General features: G+C 36.8%; 1 protein-coding gene across 4 annotated transcripts in view; it reads right to left on the bottom strand.

Annotated features, from left to right (window-relative positions):
• LOC5566696 (calcium/calmodulin-dependent protein kinase type IV) overlaps window positions 1-26269 on the bottom strand; it is a 114949-nt gene extending 88680 nt beyond the window's left edge. Inside the window, exons 1-2 of one of the 4 annotated variants that reach the window (XM_021855730.1) lie at window positions 25907-26269; window positions 24671-24925 (exon numbers count right to left, since the gene is read on the bottom strand). In XM_021855730.1, the coding sequence (XP_021711422.1) occupies window positions 24671-24704 (34 nt within the window). In that variant the 5' untranslated portion in view covers window positions 24705-24925; window positions 25907-26269. The remainder of the gene's footprint in view (window positions 1-24670; window positions 24926-25906) is intronic. The other 3 variants (XM_021855729.1, XM_021855731.1, XM_021855732.1) reach the window with 3 other exon arrangements.
• Window positions 26270-26809: the final 540 nt, after the last annotated feature.

Below are 26809 nucleotides of genomic sequence, written 5' to 3'. Positions count from 1 at the left end.
TGACTTTTTGGAATTTTATTCACCCACCGCCTGCCACGATTCCTCGCTCCGATCTCCTGAAAGAAGTTGGATGCATGGGGATTAAGCCGAATTGATGTTGTTGCATCGTTGATGGTGTGTCAATATTCGTCACTTGTCACTCGTCTATTTCCGTCTTTTGGTAGCTTCTACAAACACTGAACTCTGTGGCCGGTAGTCGACTCGTTTTTTGCTCATTTCATCCATCGGAAGATAATTTTGGCAGGCCTACTGCATTCCTGGTTAGTTTCGGGGGGATGGGACTATGGATGAGATAATTAGATTTGAAAAACATCGCTAGTTTGTCAGTATGATTGAAGACTAATGAGCGACTAATTGATAGAAATGCCACGAGCAAATTTAGCTCTATGATTGAAACAAAGTTGTTCTAACTTGGAAACAAAATTGTAGATTGTGTTCCTTCCTTGACAAACCCTCAAATAATCTGAGTTCATTGAATGGCTCATGCGATAAAAATGCTAAGAAAAGTGTACCGCGATTTGACAAACTAGTGTAGGAACCGAAAACGAAATAAAGACCTTCATGTTCCTTGCAGTTGCCTAAAATTTCACGGCAAAAGGGGTGCCTCAAGTAATACTGTTTCATATGGTATGCCCTCTTCAACATCTAATCCAATTTCTCTCGCCGTTCCCTTACGGTACCTATCCATCTAGTATTCATTGCTTTCTTCTCCATGCTCCCTCTTACTTCGAGCAAATAGACCGATATGCCGATAAACAATTTCAATAATTTGCCATATATTTTAACCCATTTTTTCTGAAACTAAAGTAAACGAAATCATTTGATATTTTAACCTGGGAGGGAGACACCAATACTACATACGACATATGAAAGAAAGATAATTCCTGCTCGTCAACAACAATCAAGGTAGGCATTGGTGGAAATCATTATTTTTGTTTTGTTGTGTACTTTTGATCTTTCCGGATAAAATTTTGAAAAAAGGGACATATATATCTATGCATAAAATTTACATTTTTATCGATTTTTGCAATAATAGTAAAATGTTTTGTAAGTGACTTATAGCAATCGTCGTATTCATCCAATTTGGAAGACCTAGTGGAATAAAGGTACTACACGTACTCTACGATTGCCATTTTTGAGTTATTTAGCAAATCCGTTGCGTTATGCGTCTCTTAGGACACTGCATAATGCAATGCAGAAAAGTAGTTTTTTTCATGACAGATTGGCGGGATGAAAACAGCCTTTTATGATGAGAATCTACTAGAACTATTATCATTTTAACACTTTCAAAACATTTCCATAACATGAATAATACTTTAAGGATTCAAAACTGTCTAAAATAAAGAATATTGATCCGAAATCGAAATATATTTTTTTTTAAACAATCGTCAGCTTAAATGATTTGGAACAAAAAAGAAAACAAACTTGTCTAATAAAACGTTTTTTATATACTTCATCCGATGAAGTTCATCGTCGTCAAATGGAGGATCACTTTCCAAACCACCAGATCGTATTTTTCTCTGCATTCTACCCACACGTGCCAACTGACGATCAGTCTGGCCAGCCATAACCGCAAGAAGCGTGACGACCTGGAATTCGCATTGCCCTCATAAACCATATATTCTGACGCACTGCTAATCCTGCTAGCACGTCAAGAGTACTTATTACCGAGAATTCGCACTCGACCGGACGCCCCATAACCAAGCCATTGCCCTTCGTTTCCACGTAGAGCCAAGAATGCCGACGACTGGTCGAAGAAAATGCAACTGTCGATTCCGTGGAAGATCAGTGGAGACGCACGGCACTTGTCCAATTACCGATACGTCTACGGTGAAACTGCTTGGATGTAGCTTAGGGTGACCCATAATGGTTGAAGCTAGTTAAAGTGCAAAAATCTTAAGTTTTAAATGTTAGAGGAATCTGGTCCAATTCGGACCCTGTTCTAAATCGGGCAATGAAGCATTTATTTATTTATTTATTTTGTAGACCATTCTAAATTACATTGTGTTCTTAATATCTATGTGTTTATATATTATAAATTTGTTGAGTATTCTCGATTCATTATACATTCCTCAGTTACTATTGTTTTGTATATCAAAAAAGTATTTTTTCAGTTTTGTTCGAGACATGTTAACATCAATCATTTTACAATGCTGATTATATATAGTCATCATTTGATTCAACGGACTAAATTTAGCGTAATTCGTGCGATGATGACCTACTGTGAACAAGTAACGATTGCGCAAGTGACGAGTTGGAGTATAAAAATTCAGTTTGGAAGTATATCAGCAGAATCAATGCGCTGTGAAACAATATCGTTAACAAAAGAAACCATAGCATAATCACGACGCACTTTCAGTGATTTCATATTGATAAGCAAGCATCGTGATTCATATGATGGTAGAGGAAGTACTGACCAGCCTAAATTACGTAGTGCGTTCTTCATGTTTTTTTGTGTAAGGTGACCAAACAATACTACAATATTCTAATATTGATCTTACATATGCAACATAAAGTATTTTTAATGTGTAAGGATCACGAAAGTGTTGGCCAAATCGTTTTATGAAATTGAGCATATTTCCTGCTCTATGAATTATTGCATTATAGTGATCTACAAATGATAGTTTTGAGTCTAAGATAACTCCTAAGTCTCTTATTTTATCACATTTATTTACATGTTCGTTTCCTAAAACAATAGACATATTTGGTGTGGTTCGTTTTCTGCTATAACTTATGAGGTTACATTTCTTTATATTCAATTCCAATAAACTTTTGCAGCACCACGTGTAGAAAATTTGTATCTCATTCTTAAAAACATTATGATCGTCATCATTCTTTATTTCTAAAAATAGCTTCATGCCGTCAGCATATATAGGGACCCTCAGTTTGTTTAGAATATAAGAAACGTCATTAACATATAAAATAAAAAGAAGAGGGCCTAAGTGTGAGCCTTGAGGTACTCCAGATGTAACATGTATTGGATTTGATCTTTTCCCATTGAATTTTACTATTTGCTGACGGTCGTTTAAATAGGACTTGATCCACTTAAGGAGACTCATTTCGATTCCCATTTTATCAAGCTTGAAAGTCAACATTGGAATGTCAAGTTTATCAAATGCTTTACTAGAGTCAATGTAAAGAGCTTCTATGAAGTAACCTTTATCCATTGCACTCAGTGAGTAACTTACAAATTCCAGAAGGTTCGTAGTGGTCGAACGACCTTTGAAAAAGCCGTGTTGAGCGTTTGTTATACGATTTTTTATTTGGGCAAACATATTTTTGTTTACAATTGACTCGAAAAGTTTTGGAATACATGACATAATAGCAATACCGCGATAATTTCGAATGTCCGATTTCTTACCTGATTTATATATTGGTATGAGGAATGATTTTTTCCATACCTTTGGAAATTGGCCAGTTTGAAGAGACATATTGAATAACCAAAATAATGGAGTTGTGAGTTCAGTTGCTAAGCTTTTTATGAATCCAAATTTTTAAGATCAAACAAAATGTCTTGAACATTTATAGAATTAACGCCAACATCACTCGGAATGTCAGCAAAATGTGTAAAGTAAGAATAATCTCGATCGTTTTCCGAAAATGTTGTATAATTTTCTTGAAAAAATTTTGCGAAAAGATTGCAAATATCTTCAGAATTATTTGTTACTTTTTCATCCAAAGTCATTGTTGATGGAAAGTTGCACGATTTGAGTTTAGTTTTAACGTAACTGAAAAAATTCTTTGGACATGACTTTATTTCATTTTCAGTTTTTATGTTGTACTCGGTAAATGCTGTAGAAATGGCTAAATTGAGTTGATCGCAAATAACCAAATATTTTTCTAAATCGTCTGGTTTTTTATTTCTTCTGTAAACTTTGTGAGCTTTTTGTTTTCGATTTTTCAAATTTATGATTTGCTTGTTAAACCAAATTGGATTTTTTGAGTTGTGATTCCTTCGTCTCTTCTTAACAGGTACTTCCTCCCTAATGGATTCCCACAATAAATTGTAAAAGTTTTCTATTGCACATTCAATATTATTTTGATTTCTCAAAACAGATTGCCAATTTGCGTTATCTTATTTTAATCTAATATTAGTATAATTGGCTCTACTATAATCGAAAATATTCTCATACACATATTCGTGAGGAGTATGATAAATATGCATAAACATAGAATATTCTATTGCCGTGTGAAATGCTTCATTTTTCCATAATGGTGAAATTGACTCACTTACACAGAAATCTCCATGCATATTTGTCAATAAAAAATCTAGGCAACAGTTTCGTTTATTTTTTACGTGATTTATTTGATTAAGGCCTAAGGATGCAGTTTTGTCAAAAATAAATTGCAAAGTTTCATTATCGCCAACAACAGGGAGTAGAATACTCTCGTTTTCAAAATCAGGAATGAAATCTGCATTGCGTTGATTGAAATCGCCATAAATATGCACCTTGTTTTCGGGAGGCAGTTGAGTTATGATCAGAGTTGCTTAATATCAATCATATCAGCTGATGGCTGATGGTCTAAAACTACCAATATCACTTGCAAGCTATCAATATCACTTTGATTTGACAACTAACAGCAGTGATGCGACATCGCACTCTAGATCAAAATCACTGCAGAATGAGTGATGGCGTGGTCATTATCCATGCTTTTAATGTTTTTCAGTGACCAACACATAGTTTCAATCTATCTGCAACACTGTCGAAAATATCGTACTGATAAATTGCCATTTTATCTGCTTAATTTAAAGCTAAACTTAACCCATCAGTGATATCCATAGTCTATCGCCATCAATGCACTGGTGATGGAGTAGACAGCATGATGTTGATGTGATATGGAATGATCCTATTTGTATCGCAGTCGGCCTGTACAAATCAGCAAATTTTAAGCATTGATAGTGACATCGAGCAACTCTGGTTATGATTTCTTCTGCTATCAGGAAAAAACTCTCGTATGTTGACTTACAAGCCTGATCTAAGGAAGAGTAAACTGATACAAAAATATGAGTTTCATTACCAATATTTGATTTAACCCACACATGCTCAAATTCTTTAAATTTAGGTGAATCAATGATTTCAGAACTCAAATTTGATGATATTGCAACGACGACTCCTCCGCCCGATCTTCTTTGTGTCAAAAGTAAGTCATTCCAACTTGTTTCTGTTTTCAAAATGATTGAGTACGATGAACTTAGTATATTTTTATGAATTTCATTAATTTTAAAAGCACTTTTCATGCGATTAAAGTTCTGACAATAGATTAAAATTTCAGTTGGATGTTTTTCAGAAGAAATTATTGGTAGTTCGTTATTTAAGTCTGTTAAACCATATGGTGAATTGTCATTAAGGGGATTCACTAAATAGCGTAAATTGCTGCGTAATTTGAGTATCTTAAATATTGCATGCAGTTGATTAAACTGCCAATGAAACATTTCAGATTGTTGGAAGTTGTTCATTTATCCATCCAAGAACCCTTCGGTGGTCGTGACAACCGTTAAGATTACTAATAAACAAATGGATTGGAACATGTTGATAAACGGAAAAAAGCTGGGGATCAAAACACTTTATAACTGTACTTAATTTCTGATTAGAAACATTCTCAATCTAAGCTGGTTCCATTTTTGATGAGCCTGAAACTACGTGGAAACGCGCAGATTAAGGAAACGATATAAGCTACGGTGAAGATGTGAGAAATAATCGAGCAATATCAGCCATTGGTTTCAATCAATGTGATCACCATTAAATGAGAATCATCATGTATAGGGTTATGCGGAACTATTGTTTTGATATTTACGTTTTAAGGAATGGAATAAAGTATTAAATTTCAAACGGAGTAAAACCCAAACACATTTAAATCACATTGGTTTTGATAACAAGATGAGCCCGATTTTATTTCAAATCTTATGAGCTACGACCGTCGGTCGGCTGAGAGTGGAAGGTATATTTTTTTCTATTTTAACACAGATTAAAATAATAATAGTAATAATCCGGAACCTGCTGCGCGTCTCCCGGAGGAAGCGATCATATCAAACATCATATCACACCAAATCAAATCATATCGCACGCCATTAATTGCTGTTCCTGAAACTTGATAAAACAGTTATTCAATATAAATTGCAGATTGAAAACTAAAACAGAACAAACCTCCGGAAACAATTCGTGTTTAGTTACACAAACAAATTTTGAAGTGTTTGATTGACGATTACAGCGGACAACTAGATTATAATTTTCACATTTGACATTAAATTAGAATCCGAGGAGGAACATTTCATTTGAAATATTTCTTTACCAATGTTACGCAGTATTTAATTTTACGCAGCTTTAAGTGAATACCCCTATTATTATTTGTTACCAAGTGCTGATTAGCTTCACCGGGTTGAATTGAATTATTTTCTGCCTCTGAGGGGTCCGTCAATTCCGTAGAAAACACGAATGCCGGCATGCACCACATGCTTCACAAGATCCACCAGTTGAAGATCCTTCCGTCGTCCAGTTCGGGGGTGGTACTGCAACGGACTGCCGGGCGCCTCCCTCGCCGGATATGGGTTTAAAATTTCTCCTCTTTTAAACTGCATGGTTGGTCGATAATTTGTTGGCGGTCTTGAGAAATGATGTTTCGCTGCCGCAAGAAGCTCTCTGTCAGGAGGAAGTTGATGACTCCTTTCCTGGCTATTGTTGAAGACTAAATTTCCGTGATTCTTATTCTGTTGTTTGCTTACTTTGTGATGAATTTTGGATGGGACATTATTATGGCAATGGTGATTAATGTTCACGTCGTTGTTGTTAATGTTGTTCTTATTACAATTTTTGTTAGCGTTCCTGATTCTCCGCTTTCTACGCTTTTTCGCTTTATCGGCCATATTTTACTGCCTTTTGTGAAAGCTTTGCGCATGTCATATTGCGTCCAATCGACTTTCCAAACATTTCTGTTTCCAAGTAGGCGCCATCCTGACACTTCAGCAATTTTATTATTCAATTCAATTCATTTCTCAATGGACCAATGCACGAGTTCATTTTTTGACGTTTGAGCGGTGCCGTGTTATTTATGTAGCCATGGCAACGAGTGAATTCGGCACCGCTCAAACGTCAAATTAGTGAACTCGTGCATCGGTCCATACTGTAAAGATCGTAGTGGTTTTATATGTACCATCTAGCTTGGATCTAACACAATAAATATGACACCCTTCAGTTACTTCGTTTGCATGTTACAGTGAACTCTTCATAACTCTATGTTGAAGGGACCATCGAGTTAGGGAGGTATCGAGCTACAGAACACAAAACCAGTGTAACTGCGGTCCAAGGGACCATAGAGTTAGCCATGAAAACCTACTTTTACTGTGGTTCTCTAACTCGATATCGAGATACGGAATAACGAGTAAGGGAGAGATGACTGTATATTAATTTGTTGTTTTAAAGCAGCGGTTTTCATATCGTGCTCCGCGGAGCACTTGGTGCTCCGCGAAGCCTATGCAAGTGCTCCGCGACAGTTTTAAAATTTGCTCCAATGCCTTGAAATATCTCAACTATACTCAACTAACTTAGGTATACAAACCTAATCTATATCTATAATTTTCAAAAGTTCAAACAATCGATCGCGCTTAATATTTGATCGATTAGTAACTCGTTAGTTGCGACCAAACGATTGAGTTTTTATTTAATACCATTGTTTTCTTCTCTTGATTTGTGCTTTTGAAAATTTAGAGGTTATAATTCATATACACATCTTGTTGTTAACGTGTTTAAAATCTTGATGTACTTCGGATATTTTTACGAAAACGTTCAACATTTGGGCCAAGATTTTTTAATTGGTTGGTTAAAAATGTTCCGTTTGTAAAAATTTTCCCATACATTATAAATGGGTCAGATATAGCTGCGAAATTGAGTTTTCGTAAATTTTATATGGAAAGCAATTTAAGAGTCAACGAATATCAAGTCACCCAGCACGATATTTTGAAATTTAGTGGGGGTTGAAGCTTTGTCAGGATACTCATCCTTGTCGAAATAATATCGGAAGAACATGCAACTTCAATAATAAATGAAATTTTGATGCTGTGAAACAAAATTAAGCATATTTTACGTGTTTTATCAAAATGATTAATGTTTTAGTGAGTGCTGAACTTGTAGTTGAATCATACAAACACATTAATATAATCTTAAATAAGAAACCTTAACAGGGCTGATTTTCCTCATAATAAATATCAAATAAAAAAAAACCTTACGCTCCAGAAACTCGCTCAGTTGTTAGAAACAACAACTAAAGCTCGAAATGTCTGTCATTATCAAACCACGAGTTTTGTAATCTTTGATGAAAAAAAACAAGTATCATTTAGATGAAACCTGTGGAGATTCGATAATCACCGGGAAAGGAACTCCACGCGATGCTCACACAACTTACCACGATAAGTGCCAGTTCTCAAGTGAGGCAGAGCATGCATGCATCTAGTATGCAAGTGACAGGAGCGAGTTACTAAGGGGAACCAATATCGACAAGATGACAGACATTTGAACGTATAAAACCGCTTGCTGTGATCAATCCTATTATCACTTCCCAACGCAGTGGATTCTATATCCCACATTCTCCCTCTGCTCCAAAGTAATTCAAATTTTTTCAAATTAATAGAATTCAAATATCCAAAATATATGATCAATAAAAAAATCATTTTAAAACACATTTCACATTTCAAATTTAGATAAATTTATCTACTAAACGCTCATTTACTTACATGGATTATTGGGTAGAACATGAATCATCCAGTTATCTTGATGATTTTCTAATACCTTTCAAATTTGTCCATATTCCATGTTTTATCGCAACACTTGTTTCATTGATGTTCTTTAAATATCAAATTTGGGATGGTAATATTTGTTGTACATTTACAAAATGTATTCACTTAAAACCAACTTCCCCTTCTTGAGCAATATTTTTGTCAAAATATTACCACCTGTCATGATTTATTTTATCATGCCTTCAATTGCGATTTCGTGGACACTTCTACATTCATAGTTTTATTCATCGTGCAATGTTGGTCACACAGCATTCTGATAACAATTCCCAACCGATTCATGTATGACTGACCATTTAACCAGTATAGCAACAAAAACCTTTCATCATTTCATTTTGGAACTAGCTATCACACCGCATACTTTTTTATGCATACTGTGATGTTTTTTTTTTCTTGTTTACTATTTTGTTTATTTGAAGAACAATCGCGTGTAACGCTTTACGGAGGTGAAACTCGTTTTTTTTTGTATTTTAAGTGTGATACTATGAAGTTCTAATTTAGCAAAAAATATAAACAGGAGTCAAATTTTGGAATTACTGTCAATGTACCAGTATGCGCTGCTTATCCAGCAGTCTGAAAACATTATTCAAATTTAAAACAAATGCTCGAGTAATACATGTTGTCCCGTCAGTAGACTGTACATATTTTTTTTAAACAATTATTTTAACGCTTACCAAGAGTTAAATTGAAGGATAAAATTCTTCTATCTGCTACTCTCCTTTTGTGGCAAACAACACTCTCAATTTTTGTTATTTTGCATTTCGCACAAACAAACACATTTCTCGTATTTTCCTTTTCTCTAAACATGATATTGTTTATCATTTATCTTACATCCAACTAGACTCAGTAAGCATATGCTCTTACCATTGCATAAAGCAAAACAATATAATTCTTCTAGACAGTAAATATTGCCGGTTTTATTTCCATCAAAACGCTTTAATGTTTTAGAATTACATTTGCCCATAAAAAATATATAATAATTAAACCTCTCTTCTTTGTAACATTGTCGTGTCTCTTTTCCCACGCAGGCAACCGCTACAAGAATTCGGAACACTTGAACAAATCAAACAAACAAAAATACTGATTCTCGCTATACGTTAACGGAAATTGCCGAGGTTCCTTTCTCCTCACGGCAAACAACACGCTGTGATCTTCCGATCTGACATTTGCACATAGCAAAACAACAAGATCCACGAATTCTTCCTATTCATCAGCAGACATTGCCGGTTTTCGCTTCCCCAACGCTAAACAACTCGCTCTATCTTTTTGATCTGACATTTGTACTTAGCCAAAACAACAAGATCCTCGTATTCTAGCTTTTCAGCAGCGGACATTGCTTGGGCTCCTCTTCTCCCACAGCAAACAACACGCTGTAAGCTTCTGATCTGACATTTGCAAATAGCAAAACAACAAGATCGAATTAATTTCGCTTTTCGGCAGCGGACATTGCCAGGGCTTTTCTTCCCCCACGACAAACAACTCGCTGTAAGCGTCCGATCTGACATTTGCATCAAGCAAAACAACAAGATCGACGAAATTTCGCTTTTTGGCAGCGGACATTGCCGGGAGTTTTCATCCCCACGGCAAAAACCATGCTGTGAGCGTCCACATATCAATGCTCTTTCTCGGGTTGTCTCTTCTGTGTAAATTTCTTTTAACCACGAGCGGGAAATAATCTGATACGGAGTCAGAAACAAACACCACGCTGCGGACTGCACTTCTGATTTTTACTTTTTCACTTGAGCAACGCGGAAGGGTGATTCCTCCCATTGAAACAAAGTAAAATAAAAGCCAGGTATCTTTCCACAAATTAGCAGAAAACTGGTAGGATCGCCAATGTGGAGTTTCGATAATCACCGGGAAAGCAATCACCCTCCACGCGATGCTCACACAACTTACCACGATAAGTGCCAGTTCTCAAGTGAGGCAGAGCATGCATGCATCTAGTATGCAAGTGACAGGAGCGAGTTACTAAGGGAAACCAATATCGACAAGATGACAGACATTTGAACGTATAAAACCGCTTCCTGTGATCAATCCTATTATCACTTCCCAACGCAGTGGATTCTATATCCCACAAAACCCTGTCCCAATTTCAGTACCGAACGCTTAAGTTTAGTGTGGTTTAGTCTAAAAAATCACGTTTCTCTATTTTTTAATGTTTTGCGATCGTTTAAGTTCAAAGAATATTCATGATATTTATTATGTTAATTTACCGGAAAAATTTGCCAAAGTGGTAGCAAGAACAGCCTCTATCGTGTTATTAATTAAAAACAAGATTTTATCAAAAATTTTAAGATCCCATTATCACAGTTTAAGCCTGAAGTCAAAAAAAAAAAAAAACTTTCTCAGCCCAATAAAACAAACCTTTTTATGGGAAGTATACACTTCAACAGAAAGGTAATTGCCTATCTCGATTAAAAGGTAAAAAAAAATCAAAATTAAGATGGATCGCAGCCAAACCTTAAATTTTCCCGAGTACAAATCTAAGGAACCGATAAGTCACCAACAGCAAGTGAGTCAGGGATCACGTTTCCATAATCAGAATTTGTGGTTCTCAAGACTTGTGTTCTTGATACATTCAGGTTTGGCTTCAAATCATCTCCAAATTTGTGAAAGATTGGCCAACATAAACCTTATTTCATGATTCTCGTAGGAATTATAAGGTCGATTTAAGCTTGTAAAAAGTCCAGATTACAAACTGTGTGGTAATGAAGGACAGGTGCTCCGCGCAATATATATATATTTTTTTTTTGAAAATGTGCTCCGCGAGCCAAAAAGGCTGAAAGTATTCTAGTACACTGTCGATCAACACATTTTCCAGCTTGTGTAAGCAACAATAATTCTCCAATCCTTCTGTGTTATATTATCATCGAATACCCTCATCCTAAGTTTTCATCTGACCATAGGGTTTTGATACGTCTATGTACTGTTTGTGCTCAACTAGTTTTAGTATCACAAAATGTACGTTGGTCTAATCGGGTCCTTTTGATATTCAATACAGACCTCATAATTTACTACGAGCACTCGATCTATTCCAAAAGTTCTACCACGTAAAAGTTTCCTCGACTTGGTAGAAAATCTTAAAAGTTGCAATATTAATCGAAATCTTCGAAAAATCTAACTACCGTATATACCAAAAAAAGAGTAATCAATAAATCAGCTACTTGCAAAGCATCTCCGTCAATACCACAGCAAAGCTGTATCCAGAATAGTTTGACTATACGATACAAAAACGTTCACGAGTGATGAGAACAATTCACTGAAACTTTCCCTTATTCTATAATCTGTGTTTTATTCCCTAGCTCATCCCTCCGACCTAGTCGAGCTTGCAACAGATTCCCGTCATCACAGTCGTCTCGGTCCTATGGTCGGATGTGGAGACGGGATCTTCCAACACCCTTCTGCATGCGAGTACATATTCCATCAATATTTTTGGCCGTCCAATAGTTTTCCGAGTTTCAGCTTCATCATCACTGATAACGGTGTCCGGCCATTTGGCCGAACGCCGTTTAGTCGAATGCCGTTAGGCCGAACGCCATTTGGCCGAATGCCATTTGGCCGAATGCCGTTTGGCCGAATCACGAACAAAAAAATAATCAAATTGCTTCAACGCTGATGAGTAGGGTTCATAAGTGTGACCTAATAATTGATCAGCAATTATTTTTTTGAATTTTATGACGAATTGAGTGGGCAAGCCGTAACCTTACAAACGTTTCCAACGCAGGATGATCTAGATCAAGGCTGACCAACGGTTCTAACGTTTCGGAAACTGTGCAGTACGGTGTAGAAAACATTCATTCGTAAGCACAAGATCAAGCATGTGCAAATTTCTATTGGAAATAGAATTGATTTGTGTCAAACCGTTGAGATTGAATCCGTCAAGGAGACTGCTGCAACCAATTGGAAAGTGTGATCGCAAAACATCATTGGAAGGAGCTTCGTTCAGGTGATGTGTTCCACAATAATTCAGATTGGTTGTAATCGCCAAACAGAAGCGTAAAATCATTCACTTTCTATCAACGAGACAGGTTTCAGTGAGACCGATAACATCATATTTCGAATCGGTTACTACTAAGAAAAAATCCTCAATGTTAGTATGTAATCCACGAACTTTTTGATAGAATATTGTCAACACGTTCACTAGGGCAGGAGATCCGTTTTGTTCAGGGCAAAGGTCAGGTTGTGGCGAATGATTACCAGAGGGTTGGCTGAAAGTCGAACAACGATCAAGCAGAGCATTACCTGAGATTTCCGTTGACCATTAGAAAGCAGTTGTTGTATTTTCCACGTCATTGATGAAATATCCAGAGTAGAGTGTCCGTTTCCCGGCCATTTTGCTCGTCGTCCCGGGATTCGGGACAAAAATCTATACTTGTCCCGGGATCCCGGGATTTATCAAATTTTCAATAAAACTAGCATTTCGGTTGAAATCGAAGTACAAATTTAACAATACAATTTTTTCAATGAAATAAATAGATAATGTAACTTTTTAAAATAATATGTTAAATATAGCAAATCACATTTCAGATAAGACTTTCTTATTTTGATGAAGTAACCTGACAAAAATCAAAACTCAGCTTGACTAATTACGGGTTTGCTGGATTTTTTGATAAAAACTTAAGTCATAAATTTTAAGCAATTATCAATTATTTAAAGTAACTTTAGATTTAATTACTGAAAATTGTTGACTGAAGTTTACTGCCGTGAATCGCAAGTCAGTCCCATTTGCATTTTGGACAAAATTGAGTTGATATCAGTTTTCGTTATATCTTCTAATGATCATTCAGCTGCACTAACGAGAGATTACTTTTTGTTCAGTAAAATTAAGAAAAAACACCAAGTCGAATTATCCCATACTGAACGCATGTCAATCCCACTGCAGATTTTCGTATCGTGTAACACAAAAATGAATCGTTATTTGGTCATCTTTATATTTTTCTTCGAAAGTTAACGGTAGGAAAAGCAAATTATGAAAGTTTCATCGAGATCGAAACATGTTCCAATCTCTTGGGATATTTGTATGGAAAACGAGATTGAAAACTTCTCAGTAAATTTTCTCAATGCCTACTTTTTACAGCTGGTACTGACTAGCGTTTTGCGGCGATTTAGGTGTACTTTCTAATTTGTTATCTCAGCATAGGCTTTTTAAAGGCTTATTAAAACTTTGAAAAAAAAAAAACTAGACAAATAAAAATATGAGTTTCTTACTTGGTAAATTGATCTTTTCATGAACATAATTACTCGTTTATTTTTATTATTTTTTTCATAATGCTTTTCTACACTATCAAATAAATAAGGTTGATCGTGAGGAAAAATGTCATTGTTTTTCATTTAAATTTAGTGGTTTTCATCAGATTCTACATACATTTCGGGAATCCCGGGATTCCCGGGATGTCAGAAATAAAATCCCGGGAAACGGGAAATCCCGAAATTTGTCAAATCCCGGGATGTCCCGGTATGGACACTAGAGTGATGCAAATTTTGAAATTTTACCTCCCCTATGCTTAAACGATTTTAATTATGGTAAAAGCATCCTCCCAAAGTTTGAAGTGATTCGAAAGAAATTTGACTGTGCACACGCCATTTGAAGTTTATATGGAGATTACTATGGAAAATTCCAATCTTTTGTGTTCAGCCCTCTATCTCTTCGTCATAATATTTTATGGAAAAGTGAACAAACTCTTCTAATGTGACATCCTCCCAGCTACAACTTTGCCGAAGACCACTTTTCGATTGGACGTCAGGATATTTTGTTATTCATCATCATACAGTTGGTTTACATGTAGCATGCTTCACCAACTGTTCGGCAGGCAACAGTGGTGCTCCTGGCGGGAAGGATAGATCAAAGTAATCCAGGCTTCTATGTTCTACAGCATAAAAGCAGTGTTGCTCTGAAAGTAGTTAAATGATCATCTCAGCATGGTTTAGACTTTGGAATCAATAATAACAAATTATCCTTACGTCCCATCAAAATGTGGTCTTCAGCAAAGTTGTAGCTGGAAAGATTTCACATGAGATGAGTGTGTTCACTTTTCCATAGATTATTATGACGAGCAGTTAGAGGACTGAACACAAAAGGTTTGCCTTTTCCATAGTAATTTCCATATAAACTTCAAATAGTGTGTGCACAACCAAATTTCTTCCCAATCCCTTCAAATTTTGGGAGGATCATTTTCATCATAATTGACATCGTTTAAGCGTAGGGGAGCAAAAACTTCAAAATTTGCATCAGTCTAATGGACACTCTAATCCAGAGCATGAGACAGCGTTGGAAGTTGAATGCTAGAAGACCTCATCTCTACTTCCGAGCACATCAGATTCGATGTTATCAGGGTTCCGGGTTATTTGGCCGAATGCCATTTAGCCAAATGCCGTTTGGCCGAATGCCATTTGGCCAAATGCCGCTTGGCCGAAATTGAAAACAATAGTGAACTACAGTTAGCATGCTGTCAATGCTGAAAAAAATCCTAAATGTAAGCAATTATCCCACTTCTCTGCTAGCGGCCATAGCGGCCAACAGTGGTTTTCGCATTGCATTTGAAGTAAGCTTATGACAGCAACTAAAACGGTTTAAGATTTATTCGTTCTTCTGTAGCATCGGTTTGCTTTGATGTTTCGAATCGTACTAAGGGCCGATTTCTTCACCTTCGCTTAAGCCGCAAACCACGTTTACCCATATGGTTAAACTAGGTTTAAGGACTAAACGGGGGTGAAGAAATTGATCCTGAGTAAATTAATCCATAGTTCTATCAACCACGAGCTTAAGCTTCTTCCTCTCACAACAGAAACATAGTGAGAGTTAATCTTGGAGGAGAATAACATCTCAGCTAAGTAGACCCTTGCGCTAAAAAATATGTTTTTTAATGAGACTCTATGCGCGTATTATAATCCATAATTCCAATAAACTACGAACAATATTCAAATATGAAAGAACAGCCTTCGGTCAAAAGAAAAAAAAATCTCTTGTTAAAATGTAAGCGAGTGTAATGCAAATAATTAGTATATCAGTAGAACTGCAAAGAATTGCCGTTGATTGAGAGAAGGTAAAATTCTCAATTAAAAATAAGCATATTTATTGTCAATAGTAATGGAACCAGTACAAATCAAAAGAATAGCCTGTGTTTAAATGAAGGAAAAATTTCTGATGAAACTCACTTTAAACCGTAGCACACATTGGTAACCCAGAAACGAACCAACCATTCTCTAGGAGCTCTAATAAAGCGACAAATATGACGTTCGGCCACATCATATAGTTCAAAAAAATGGTGGTAGGTCATTTGGCATAAAGTCGTTTGGCATAAAGCCGTTTGGCATAATGGTCATTTGGCATAAAGTCGTTTGGCATAATGGACGTTTGGCATAATGGTCGTTTGGCATAATAGTCGTTTGGCATAATGAGTCTGAAGCCAAGAATATATTAAGATGGTTTTCGTTTTTACATTTCTATTGAATCTTTCTGCTGACATCAGGCTTGCTTTAGAGTCTATTCACACAAAATGTCACTTTATTCAACAATCATATGCTCATGGATTAACTAAAGCATATTAGGAAAGTTTTTGCCAATAGTATTTTATTATTTATCCAGAAATTACCCTTCTTTCAAATTATAATTCTTCTTTCGAGTTTCGGTATTGGGATAATTTTTTGCACTAAAGATTTTGATATATTTAACACAAATTTACCATTCAAACGTTCTATTTTTTTGTTTTAAACATATGATCTAACCATAATTATAGGTATGAAAATTGTTGATTTAAAATTTAAATAAATTTCACCTTCTTTTATACTTAGGCTGTTCTTTGGAGTTATATTTTTCAAATATGTTATTGTTTCCAACTGACAAGAGGGCAGCATTCGATAACATTGATCTGCTCAAGTAAACAGCGAAAAGAGACATCGATTACTGAAGTTACTTTGATGCGTTGCGCTTCTTTTCCCCAAATGTCGGTTCCCTGAATGTCGTTTCACCGAACGCCAGTTTCCCGAATGCCAGTTCCCCGAATATCCCGTTTCCCCGATTAGCCCATTTTCCGAAAAGTTTTAGCACTAATAATTATCGTTACTTTATACATTTCATGGTAGTGAACGAACTGGCCATCTACTATGCACCCTTCTTTATTTAATTGGCGGTTCTTTCGAGTTTTACCGTCCTCAGCATTTTTGCTAACATGTGTGAAGATTCTCGGCAGAATACCTCCTTCTTTTAATTGCTTATCGTTCTTTCTCGATAACTATCCAGCCACTGAAGACTATTATAGCACCTATTTAAGGTGAAACAGCTTGGAATCAACTTTTAAGATTGCACTTAAACTTTAAAGGCACAAATCTCTCGAAGAAAGCATCCAACAACAGTGTACTTTTTATTTTGGCTTTGTGCACTAGCAGAAAGCCTGAAATAAGAAGATCAGAAACGTTTGCCAACTATTTCTCAAGTTTAGTGCCTTTAAAAACGCGAGTAGGGTCACAAGTCAGCCATTGTGACGGTCATCTTTGGATTCAGAGATGTTTCACCTTAAACTGCACCACTTTTTGGGGAAACCGGTCATTCGGGAAAATGACATTCGGGGAAAAGGGTGATTCGAGGAACTGGCATTCGGGAAACCGACATTCAAAGAAACGACTTTTGGGGAAAAGTAGCACAATCACTTCGATGATTCTGAATTGTTGGTGTCTTTTCGTTTTTTTTATGCCGCAAAAATTTTGACGTCCAATCTTCTATTGGTTTAATCATTAATTTTGCCTTCTTTTAAAAATAAGCTGTTCTTAATAGACGGTGTTTTAGATGTTCCAAAATAAAAATTTATATTGAATCGTTGAAAAGTTTGACCACGAATATTTCCTTTAAAAAAATGTATTGTTCATTTGAGTTATGCTGTGACAATATTTTTTTGCGTTAGCTTTTAATATTTTGCAAATAAATTTTCCCTTCTTTTATCAAGTAATTTTCATCAAGTGTTGCGTCCAAACTGGAACAGAGCTTGATCTGCAGCGAAATATTCTATGAGCGTTCCCTTTATTAATAACTGCGAACTTTCATTGCCAATTTACTATTTTCATACCGCAACAAGCTCAAAGATACTCTATGTTCTGGGATGAAGAGATTATTATTATTCCGAAAAGATCTTCCACCAGAATCGTCACGAGTTTTGTTTAGTAATGCTCTCTAATGTCACAAAAAATTTTGACATTCATAGCTTGGAAAATCTGCTTGTTGAGAACCCACCAAAATTTTTCGCTATATTCTCGGTCGTGTTGATCTCGGTATAAGCTTAAAAATGCTGATATTCATTCTAAGTCAATCATTATGCCAAACGGCCATTATGCCAAATGACAATTATGCCAAAAGGACATTATGCCAAACGACCATTATGCCAAATGACTTTATGCCAAACGGCTTTATGCCAAACGACCTTATGCCAAACGACCTTATGCCAAACGACTTTATGCCAAACGGGGTACAATCCAAAAAAAAATAACTGCTGATCAAGGATGGAAAAAAATCAGCTCTAACGACAAACAACACGGTATCTGAATGGTCAAAGAGGGCCGTCGCTCTTGCAGCAACATGATTTCAACACCTCACCACGCGCGATGATCATAGATATATCGAGCATCCGATGAACTGTTTGTCGTAGGACAAACGGTTTGTCGGATATTGTAACATGTTGCGATTAATGCGAATCAATTCAAAATTCACGGATGAACTCTCTCACATACCACGCACGATTGACTTTCAGGTTAAAAACGACAAGCTAGGAGACAAATCGTAGAGTGCAATCAGAAAAATCCTCCAAAATTATGACTTTGATTCGCGAACAATTGATCGTCAGCTCACAGGCCGAGCGATTCATTTTTCGCGGAGCTGCGTTTGTTGTGATGGCTTGACGACTAAGGGTTTGTCGTTGTTGCTATGATCGCATGATAAAGAACAACCACGATGCATCATTTGTTTTATCATGATCACTAGATTTCCATCCTTGCTGCTGATCAATTATTAGGTCACACTTATGAACCCTACTTATCAGCGTTGAAGCAATTTGATTATTTTTTTGTTCGTTATTCGGCCAAACGGCATTCGGCCAAACGACTCGTTCGGCCAAATGGCGTTCGGCCTAAGGGATTTCGGCCAAACGGCGTTCGTCCAAATGGCCGGACACCGCGCAGACCTACCCGAAACCCCAATGGAGCAATAGTCATCTACGGCATTTACGGCGTCAGCGTTCTAAAGCACTAAGAAAATACTGTCAATCTCGTAATCCATACAATAAGCGAGTGTTCTCTTTGGCCAGCAATGAATATCGGATATTCAACAGACGACGCACACCGACGAAACCCCAAGCAGTTCTGGTCGTTCGTCAATGAAAAAAGGAATGAGGGAGGCCTCCCAACTGAAATTCATCTGGGACAATTGGTGGCCCTCTAATGTAAACTGGTAATCAATGGTGTGTTAAATTCGTCGGTAAAATGTTAATCCTATGTTTCCCCTTCATTCATATGCCAGCTATTCTTATGAAATATCTTGTTTGCAACAATCTCGTTTTCTCTCAGGGACAGTGCCTGTCTCTCAGCTCAATGGGAATTTCCTCAGTTCAAGGATTCATTAACAAAGTTCATAACTCCAAAAATTATCATTTTTGACACCCATCCACACCCTCGTAACCATTTTGTATGGAAACTCTACAAATTGTGTATGAGCTTTCCTTGTCAATTGAGCATTCTTGTACATGTGCCTCTAAGCCCAAACTGTTAAAAATAATGAAAATTACACGTCATGTAAACTTCATTTATGCGATGTAAACATGTCGTCATGTAAATTTCAGTCTGAAATCATGTAAAAATGTGTTATATGTTATGTAATCACACTGGATCCTGCTGGATTACATGACATATAATTGAAGTTTACATGACATATCATGTAAATATCCATGATATTACGGTTGTTAAGAAAATTTTCCGGTTTGCGGTAGCCGCAGAGTTCTACCGCAGCTGTCAAAGTTCTACCGCAGGCTACGAAATCATTCCATCATTGAAGCAAACAATTCAATCATAGTATGCTTGAAAGAGAAAACGTATGAAAAATAGCAACAAACAACAATCATCCAGACGGTATCCAAGGTATCATTGAAGCCTACTGATGATTAACCAGTGCAAATCAGTGATGTGGCAGCTGCGGTAGCTTTCCGTTGAACCGTAAAACGGAAAGTTTTCCCTGAAATTGCAATATTACACGCTCCAATTATGTGCATTGTATGTCTCAGAAATTTCCACGTGTCGTTCGAACTGTGCAGGGATTTCAAGGATCTTTCAATGCAATAAGATCCACCATTGGAGGAATTTTAACCCATGCCCTTAATATGGTCTTGCTAAACAGCTGCGTGCTCGCCGGCATTTGGACTTCTTGGTGGAGTTAATATTCCAATTTTGTTTTTCACAAAAATTTAACTTTCTTATGAATACAAGTTGAGCGATATCATCGCGTTGTTACAGTAATTATATCTTCTTCTTTCTGGCGTTACGTCCCAACTGCGACAAACCCTGCTTCTCAGATTAGTGTTCTTATGAGCACTTCCATAGTTATTAACTGAGAGCTTTCTTTGCCGATTGACCATTTTTGCATAGAGTAAGGTGGGGCAAAAGTTCGACCTTAATTTTGACGAAAAATACACACCACATTTTCATCAAAAACTCGCCCAAAACCGGTTTATTTGTAATATACTCAAAAATAGCAGTTTTTCACAAAACTATGTGGAAATGTAAAATTTTGGTGACAATTTTCACACGATCAGACAAATTTAACTGAATTTGAAGATAATATGTGGATTTTAGGCAATTTGCAAATTTTTCCGTGAGTTTATACATGGGTCGAACTTTTGCCCCACTATGGGCCAAAAATTGTTTTCAAGCATCTATGCAAAAACTTAAACACCTCAAAGCAACATTATGAAACGTCCTTACATAAAATATTGAAAAAGATTTTATCTTCAATTGGTTCCATGCAACGAAAGTTTGACCAAAAATTATAATATTCACGTCGAAAAACAACAAATAGCCATAACTTTTCCAAATCGCAATCGATTTTTATGATATTTGGATTGAAAGTCTCTTACTTGAATAGCATTCGAACCACCATGACATTTATAAGATTTGTTTTGAATTGAGCTGGAAATCTTAAAAAGAAGCTCTTACCCCACTCGAACTTTTGCCCCACTTTGCTCTATGTATATCGTGTGGCAGGTACGAAGATACTCTATGCCCTGGGAATCGAGAAAATTTCCTTTACGAAAAGATCCTCGTCCAGCGGGATTCGAACCCACGACCCTCAGCACCGCTACGGCTATCTGGGCCCCTTCCAGTAATTATATATTGTAAGTATTTTACCAGAAATTTTCCCTTCTTTCTTGAATAGGCTGTTCTTCAAAATTTTCGTTGGCTAGGCACTAATATTTCCATATGGAACCGCTTTTTGTTTTGAAAACAGGATATCCTTAAGGCATTCATTAAAGTTAATCCTGCTAATTATAATAAGAAATTTCTCCTTCTTTTATCTTCTTGCATTGAAACAGTCAGGTCTCTTATGTAACTGCTCATTACTTTTCTGCCATCATCATTTGGTCGGCATTAAGTCAGAGTGGACCAAGTCACATTTTTTATATTTTGAGAAAAATTGGTTTAAAGTTTAACGCTTTGTAATTTTTGAACTCTTTTGAAGTTAGGTTCAATATTTCTACACCTCTTTGTATTACTTCCAAACAATATAATGTGAAGTGATAATCATGAAAAATCGTAATTCAAACCTCTTATAGAACGATTTTTTGATGGAATATGTGTACTTGGTCCACTCTGACTGAACTAAAGACCACCGTTCGGTGAGTTGGTTCACTCTGACTGAACAATTTCTAGGAAAATAACAATCATTCAATGCTTGCATGGTCAAACTGGGTACATATCTCTAAGAAAAGCAGATTATCAAGACCCTTCGACACCAGTATTGTAAATTCTTCTATATTCCATTGGTCAATACCAAGATCAGTAACATTACGATAGCTTGAAAATTAAGGTTTTGCAGGGTCAGGGCATTGAAGACCAGAAATATTCAAATATGTGTTCAGTCAGAGTGGACCAAGTGAAAATCTTGAGTACCGACCAAAATATACTGGTCCAATAAGCGTGTTCTAGCACACTCCATACATACACCACAGAACTACCATAAGCTTTTATCGGACTCTGGAATTGACTCAAAAAATGCAATAATCAATCAGTTTATTGCTTATCAATACTTGGTCCGCTCTGTCTGCACAGAAATTGTTGCAATTTCTGACCACCCTTCCAAATATGGTAAATAGTCAAAAATCAAAATCAAATGCATCGAATTAAGTAATATTCATAAATTTCTATTGATGGGTAAGTAAAAGAATCATTCGATGTCCAAAAATTTGACAAATCTCTTGAAATGTTTTTTATTTCCTAGCATTCCTCAGCGCGTTGATCATTTTAGCTGTTATGGTAATAAGCACTTGGTCCACTCTGACTGCACACTTTATCGATTTTTATTGATCATCCAAAGTAAATTTGCCACATATCTCTCGCAGTTTACAGCATTCATCAAATCTGGTCAAAGTGAAACGGAGGTAAGGTAATTTCGCATCTAATGAGAGAATAATCCAATTTTCCCAAATTTTGTACTTGGTCCCCTCTGACTTAACGCCGACCATTTGTTCATTGTATTGAGTCAAACACAATTGAACTGTGGTTATCTCATTAAAATTCAGCTCAATGAACCCACAAACTAACGAAAGTATTACTATAACGGTGATCAGAGGCCGCGGTTTTTCTAACATGTACAAGTGTATTAGCGTTTCTATGCCACCATGGAACGATTGCGTATCAGGTTGGTCTTTAAACGGGTTCCATAAAATAACACTTGAAACGATAATATCAAGGTGATCTTCCATTACCGTCGTTTATGAAACAAAATCTTCTAGAAGATCCTAATGATAGTAGTCGATATCTAAAAAAAAAATGAGTGAAGGAAGTGGGTAGTAGCGTCCAAAACGAAACTTTACTACATCCTTATTTTGTGCTTATAACTGCTATCCTTTTCATTGCAAATTCACCCTTCTTTTTTGAATTGGCTGTTCTTCGGATTATTGCAGTGTATCTGTGTTAATCTCATCAAAATTAGAAGACAAGCCCAAACGAAAGTTAGCATGTAAAAGTAGTTTTATTAAGATCTAGCTCCTTTTTCATCTCCTTATATTTGAAAACGTCATTGTTAAGACAAACTTGTATAATACTCATAAGGAATCGTACAATTTTCTCCCCACCTTCTAATTAGAATTAGTTTCAAAATGTAATGGATTCGGGGTAATGGCGTTCGGGGTAATGGCTTTCGGGGTAATGGCTTTCGGGATAATGGCATTCGGGGTAGTGGCGTTCGGGGTAGTGTCATAGAGTCTTTCTTTTGCCTTCAAATTATTATTTCTATGAAGCTTTTTTCGTGTTTTGAAGGCCTCGGGACCAAAGGGGCTATTGCTGTTCTCATTTTTTCTTGAAAGTTCAGAAAATTTTACGTTACTGTCAAATTTTCAGCGATGTATGTTTTTTAGTTTTTAAAATATATTTTTTTGAAAGTAAAAAATCAGTTATTTTTCATCGGCACACACTGTAGGTCTCAGTGCATTAGATTTTTAATTTAAAAAAAATCATAACTTTTGAACAGCTCAACCGATTTCCAATCTTAACGTTGGCTTAACTCCGTATTTTAGGATGTCACTCGAGATTGAATACCGCTAGTTGAGCATCCCAATAGCTCCTATACCGTCAAACGAAGCCCCTTTTGGGATTAAGTAATAAATACAAACATTTTGTAACTCTGAAAATTATGAATAGTTTTTGATGCTTCTAGCATATATTCGAGTTGAAAATGTTAGTAACATATATGCAAACTATGAGGGAAATCCATTACGAAATAAAAAAGTTGCATGAATAGCGAAAAAAATATTTCCTGAGAGACAAAAAATGGGCTGGTTTGAAAACTTTTCAAAATCAATACAATATAATAATAACATGATTTTTGTCCATACGGTTTTAACTTTTTCCATAGTTTATCTTTTATTGTGATGTTTTTGAATGAATATAATTTGGAAAATTGAAAGTCTCGAAAAAATACACATATTCAAGTTTATATCCTTTCAAAACGAATGCTTGCTCGAGTCGACACAAACGAATGATGTTACTACCACGTACTGCGATTAACTAAAATTAATTTTCATTCAAGGGGCATTCTATGAAGCTTAAGAATAATGTTTTGTTATGAGTTTTAAGGATATGGTGGTAAAAACAGCTTGTAGTAAATGAAATAAAAACTAAATGTGTTGCTTGGGTTGCTTAGTCCCTTCGATTTGAGTTGACGAATTCTGCTCAAACATTCACAGTAATTTCTGAGGGATCTAAATTACAATTTTGGGGGTGTATCTAAAGATTCATACAGTTTGAATTTCCTCATATAAAAATGGGCCACCTTACTGTAGCTGTTCGCAAGCATAAATTAAAATTCCACTTAGATGGCTTCGTTTGCCGGCGGTGGCGGTGGCAACGCAAACACCTGACAGGGATATATTTTGCGCTGTTTTTGTTTATTCACTCACTTTCTACGCGAGTGAAAATTGTCGAAAAAGAAAAACCAGGCGACAGGAGCACTGAAGGGAGTGAAAGTGTGTCTATATGTTCAAGAGTCGATCCAAGTAGGCAGAGTTACCAACGCATACTAGGCGAGAACGAGCATCATCATCATCGTCGTCGTGATCTAGTTAGCCAGGAGGCGGGTCACCAAGCAAAAAATGGGAGCACAAGTCGGCGAGTCTACTTTGCATGGGTACTTACCACCAACGGGATCGGTTTCGTCCACGTGAATCATTTTCGCAATTTCTGTTTGCTGTGTTTTTGGGTAATCGCTGTTTCGTCAGATAAAACTGTTACTGCTGCTTCGGTCAGTCAGAATACACTTTACGATGATCGACGTATATACAATAGCTCACATGCAGGACTAAAGCTAGCACTTCACTTCCGGTTCGATACGCTTCTGTATGGCGCTAGTAGAGGCTGTCGATAAATAATTATTTTGTAGCTCTTCCGGCTCTGGGTAGAATATGATGAATCATCAATTTCGCAAACAAATTTTAGCAAATATGTCTTGTTTTTAACCACATAAATGTATTGATCATGTTCGTATTGATAAACCTAGTGATCCATACGAAGGCGTGTTTATTTTTGGAAAATGAAAACAACGGGAAACGTTCGTCTTGGAAGAAATTGGACAGATTTTTGCACGAAAAAATAACAGTCCTACAAGCGGCAGACCAAAAAGAGCAGCTCAAGCGACACATGCCCGCTTCTGTCATCCCATTTTTAAACTCAACACAAATTCAGTTAGCGATAATTTGGTAAACCCATCAATGGCTGCCAGTTTTGCCAGTACTTGGTCTGATCAGTGATCGCGAGTTCAGGCGCAATTTGGCGACATTCGTTTTCATTTCTGGGTGATGTAACGACAACCGTTTTCTAGACTAATCACCCTGCTTGCGTTTCCTCAAACAAAATCGATCACGATCATGCAATCGAATTAAAAATCATTTTCGGTCAACTGCGCAGCACAGTGAAGGAAAACCTACAAAGAAATTTAATAAAATCAAACATCATCTAGGTAGCAAAGTCGTAGCCGGATTGGACGGAATGAGGTTTCTTCATTGTCCCAAAAGATCGCAACGTGGCCTACTGCATTTAAAAATCTCCACTTTGATCGTTCTTTATTCTCGCATTCTGGTTCGAAGTGCGGTCTTTCGTCGCTACAAGATTTTCCCCACGACAAACACAGACGGCTCTGAGATGGGAAAATGAATGTTTGCGAAATTGGTGAATTCCTCTACTCCACTCTGGACGCATCATTGTGTGCGTGTGTACACGTGCGCTGTATCAACTCAAAGTGTGCATATTTTTCACGCAATTTTCTCGTTTTTCTCACAATCACAACAATCTTTGTTCTACAACCACCATGAAAGTATTCCATTTTTTCGCTCAAAAATTTACAACTGCCCCATCTTTTTGAAATATATTACGCACTTTCCACTGAATGGAATTCCACTCTTCTCGGCGCTTTTAAAACGCCTACTACGTTGATTCACTGATCGCAATGTTGCCCAAGGGATTTTGGATTTTTGCGATATCGATAGTGCAGAGCAAATATGCCTATCCCCAAGCGAGAAGCGAAAATTTCTTCGTGTTTTTTCTCTTTCTCGCTCGCTAGATCACACTACTGGTGCACTTCATAAGATTCTTATTCGCCTATTTTTCCTTTTATATTCCACCGTCGAAACTCGCGATCGTCTTATTTTCTCGCGCTAGTTCTCTGGTTGCTGTGATTTTGCGTCCGCCAGGCAACAATATCGAATGATCACTGACTGGCTTGGTCGATCGTGTGGAAAGCCGTGGTGGTCCACGTCTGAAAATTTCACTCCTGAGTGAAGGGAAAGCAACATCCTTGGTCGGCCAGTGCTGGGTTCTCCTCCTATCTTTGTCGCTCTATTTGTCTGGCAAGCGCAGCAGGCGGGCTGAACTTATTCGGAGAAAAAATGAGTGGCCTGCTGCGAATGAATATCCCCCATTCATGAATGCACTCGGCGACTGTGGTCTGGTCGTTATGAAAGACGACGAGCTAGGTACCACGCGGCTCCATGGTGAAAGAAGAATGTTTCGAAATTAGCCGCCATTCATTACCGGTGAAGGTTGGATTCTGTTTACGATTGAAAGTTCTGTTGCTATTTAGCTGTTGATGATTTTCCGACGGATGTGACAATGATGTTTCGATGTGAAGCGAGTGGATTTAGTTTAAAGAGGTGACATCATAGGTTTCATTCATAAATGAATTTGTTTATCAACAAAATTTATGCGGTGCTTATCTGCGATCTTTTGATTCGGTAGGAATTTGGATTGGTCTATGGAACACGAAAATGCTCTGGACTGTGG

The sequence above is a fragment of the Aedes aegypti genome, chromosome 3 (assembly GCF_002204515.2).
Source record: "Aedes aegypti strain LVP_AGWG chromosome 3, AaegL5.0 Primary Assembly, whole genome shotgun sequence".
Classification (NCBI taxonomy): domain Eukaryota; kingdom Metazoa; phylum Arthropoda; class Insecta; order Diptera; family Culicidae; genus Aedes; species Aedes aegypti.
The sequence above is the reverse complement of the archived record's forward strand: the minus strand, read 5'-3'. Positions and strand labels throughout refer to the sequence as shown.